This window comes from Salvia miltiorrhiza, chromosome 2, assembly GCF_028751815.1.
Source record: "Salvia miltiorrhiza cultivar Shanhuang (shh) chromosome 2, IMPLAD_Smil_shh, whole genome shotgun sequence".
Taxonomy (NCBI): Eukaryota; Viridiplantae; Streptophyta; class Magnoliopsida; order Lamiales; family Lamiaceae; genus Salvia; species Salvia miltiorrhiza.
The window spans coordinates 60,065,721-60,069,049 of record NC_080388.1 but is presented as its reverse complement, the minus strand read 5'-3'; the positions used below and the strand labels follow the sequence as shown (position 1 = coordinate 60,069,049).

At 36.2% G+C, this 3,329-nt stretch overlaps 1 protein-coding gene across 1 annotated transcript; it reads left to right on the top strand.

Annotated features, from left to right (window-relative positions):
• Positions 1–200: 200 nt before the first annotated feature.
• Positions 201–1,995, top strand: LOC131010781 (cyclin-D3-1-like). Its single transcript, XM_057938443.1, has 4 exons — positions 201–906; positions 995–1,196; positions 1,261–1,391; positions 1,465–1,995. Exons 1-4 carry the CDS (start codon positions 463–465, stop codon positions 1,711–1,713), a joined length of 1,026 nt encoding a protein of 341 aa, XP_057794426.1. The 5' UTR covers positions 201–462; the 3' UTR covers positions 1,714–1,995.
• The last annotated feature ends 1,334 nt before the right edge of the window (positions 1,996–3,329 follow it).

Here is a 3,329-nt window from a genome sequence, read left to right as displayed (position 1 = left end):
TTGTTGTACATAATAAGGTGATCTATAGCACATATTGAGATCTACACGGTAACACAAATATTATACTACCAATTTACACAAAATATTTAGCTAAATACGTTAACTGCATTATTCACTACACTTATATATACACAAAGTGCTAAGTACGAACACCCCTAGCTAATCTGTTGCTTGACCCATTCCCCCCATCTCTCTCCCACCCCCGCCCTCTCTCTCACACACATACACACGATCGCGCACGTTAAGCACGAAACAAGTTAAAAGCGCAGGTCTCACACTGAGCGCCAAAGCCCATAAAGCAAAACCTACCCATAAAAATCCAATCTTTAGCCGTTTCCTCTCCTCTCCACTTCCCCACTCTCACAGATGTCTCGCACCACTTCTCTCTCTCTCTCTCTCTTTCTCTCTCTACCTGCATCTTTATTTGACTAGAATGACTGCTCCCTTTCTTCCCAAACCAAGATGGTTTCCCACACCCAAATCCTAGACGCTCTGTTTTGCGAGGAAGACCATTTCGACACCACAGAAGAAAACTATAATTTCCTACAACAAGAAGAAGAAGACAACAGCTGCTCTTCACACCAATATTCCTTAAACGCCCATTCTTTCCTCAATCTCTTCGAACAAGACGAGGAGCTCATATCGCTACTGTACAAAGAGCAGCGAAACGAACCGCACCGTGGCTGCTTTGAAGAGGATCTAAGGGAAGAAGTAGTTCAATGGATGCTTAGAGTCATTGGGTACTACTCCTTCTCCGCTCTCACTGCGGTTCTTGCAGTTACCTATCTCGACAGATTCCTCCACAGATGCGATCAGCCATGGATGTTTCAGCTTGCCGCTGTCGCTTGCCTCTCTCTTGCTGCAAAAGTTGATGAAACCGATGTCCCTCTTCTTCTAGACTTTCAAGTATGTCACCTAAAAATCCAATCTTGATGATTTTTTTTACCCCCATTTTTCTTAACTTTGATGAGATGGGCGTGGCTGATTTTTGTAGGTGGAGGAGCCCATGTACGTTTTCGAGCCCAAAAATATCCAGAAAATGGAAATTCTGATTCTGTCGTCTCTTGAGTGGAAGATGAATCTCATCACACCGTTTTCGTTTCTTGATTACATTGCAAGAAGGCTGTCGTTGAACGACCATATTTGTGGGGAGTTTCTTACAAGATGCGAGCGCCTCATTCTCTCTGTTATAACTGGTAAAATACTACATTAAAATCACATTTTACTTAAATGATCGTTCATTAATTTGATCGAATGCAGACAGCAGATTCATGGCGTATCTGCCTTCTACAATGGCGAGTGCAGCAATGGTGCATCTGATAACCAGCATCGAACCCTCCATCGATTTGGAACACCATGATCGATTATTAGGGATTCTTGGAATCAACAAGGTAAGATCATTTTTGACGACAAAGTGGGAGTTTTTCGGAAGTCTGCTCGATTTTAATTAATGTATGGAAACAGGACAAAGTGCGAGAATGCTGTACGCTGATTCAAGAAGTGGCCACGAATGTCGGAATCGACGCCAACAACAAAAGAAAGATGGGATCTTTGCCTTGCAGCCCAACAGGGCTGTTTGATCTCTCATTCATCTCAGATTCCTCAAACGATTCTTGGGCAGTCGCTTCCAATTCCTCCTCGGTTTCCTCCTCGCCTCAGCCGCAGTTCAAAAGAATCAAGACCCAAAACGCCTTTCAATTTTCGGAATTCTAATTCATATCTATATATATATTATATATATATATATATTATATGTTGAATAACATTTGTATTCAGTCAAATGCCAACCATCCTTGCAGGAAAATCATTTTGTGGGCCATCTCAAAAATGGACTTCACAGATTTATATAAATATATTTATATGGGGCAAAGATAGTTGGCATTTTATGCGGATGAAGGAAATAGAAATGCAGAGAAATTAATTCCCAGTATTTTCATTGATATTATTTTACATATTGTAAATTGTTTTTGTGAATATATGGGTCTATTTAAGAAATCTTTTTGTTTATAGTAGAAATTTTGTCTTTGCATTGAGATTTGGGAGTGCAGAGAGAGAAAGGGATGTGTGTGAAAAATAATCAAGTGGCGTTAGTTTTGGATTTGTTTGCATGTGAGGGGAGGAACCATCTGTCGGCCACAGCTTAATTCTCGGATACTTGGATTTGCAATGCTAAGATCAAATAAAATATTCTATATTTATATAGGAGTATGTTTCTCTACTTCCCGTCCACCTAAATTGGTAAATTTTTTTGACATGAAATTTAAAAATTACTCCCCCGTTCGGCTTCAAATGTTTCCTTTCTTTGGGCACAAAAATTAAAAAATGTATATAAAATAGATAAAGTGGGTATAAAGTAAATAAAGCAAATAGGTGAAAATTGTTTAAATATTAAGTATAAAGAGAGTGGATTGCAAAAAAAGATATTATGAGACATTTGGAGTGGGACGTTTCATTATTAAAAGTGGGATATTTGAAGCGGGACGGAGGGAGTAGTATTTTAAATATGTTTGGTAATAAAATAAATAAATAATTAAATATATATATATATATTGATCAAGAATAAATTTGATCAAGTTAGTTGGTGTACGTATTTAATGGTGGTATTAATTTACTGCTTATGTTATGATAAATATTTTACTGGATGTAATTGTGAAAACATTTTCAAACCTGGATCCCATTCATTTACTGTAGCAAGATATAAAATAACTCAACTACCTTATCCTAGTTGTGAGGTTATTTTTCTTTGACGAAATAGATCGAGAAATTTCTTAACATAAATGGAAATAATTGTAATAATGCTTTTTTGTTTGATCAAAGACACTATTTTAATTGGTTTTTAGAAACATTAATTAATTAGAAAAGCTGTCGCTGACGAAATTTTAAGTACTTCATCTCTTTCACGTTTAATCTCACACAAGATAATAATGTGATAAACAGTTCCTTGTTATTTCAAAGTTAATACTCTTTTTTGGTTTCAATTATGCAAGTAAATGTTGCTTTTTTTTGGGAGATGAGGAAGTAAATTTTCCTTTTGATGGTTCCAAATATGTACGCAGCTTTTTATGTGTACTTGTATTTCTTTCCTTCTTCTACCAAATATCCTAACATAGTTCAAGAAATACGTATTGACCTTATCCTTTTAATATATCATAAAATTATCGAAATAGATTAAATTAGAAAGTTTGCTTATAACTTTCATACACGCTGTATGCGAACTACTGCAATAAGCTGATTTTAGCTTTTAGCTTAAAAAACAGCTATAAATTGAATATTGCTAGTCCAAATAAAGCAGATAATTAGTCTTTTCTAGGGCACCTAAAAGCAACGGT

What these genes read in the sequence shown, in the direction of transcription:
- LOC131010781 (XM_057938443.1), top strand. Translation starts at nt 463, where the DNA reads ATGGTTTCCCACACCCAAATCCTAGACGCTCTGTTTTGCGAGGAAGAC. An exon ending in CTCTTCTTCTAGACTTTCAA is followed by an intron (nt 907 to 994) that starts GTATGTCACCTA and finishes TGATTTTTGTAG; the next exon opens with GTGGAGGAGCCCATGTACGT. An exon ending in GGATTCTTGGAATCAACAAG is followed by an intron (nt 1,392 to 1,464) that starts GTAAGATCATTT and finishes GTATGGAAACAG; the next exon opens with GACAAAGTGCGAGAATGCTG.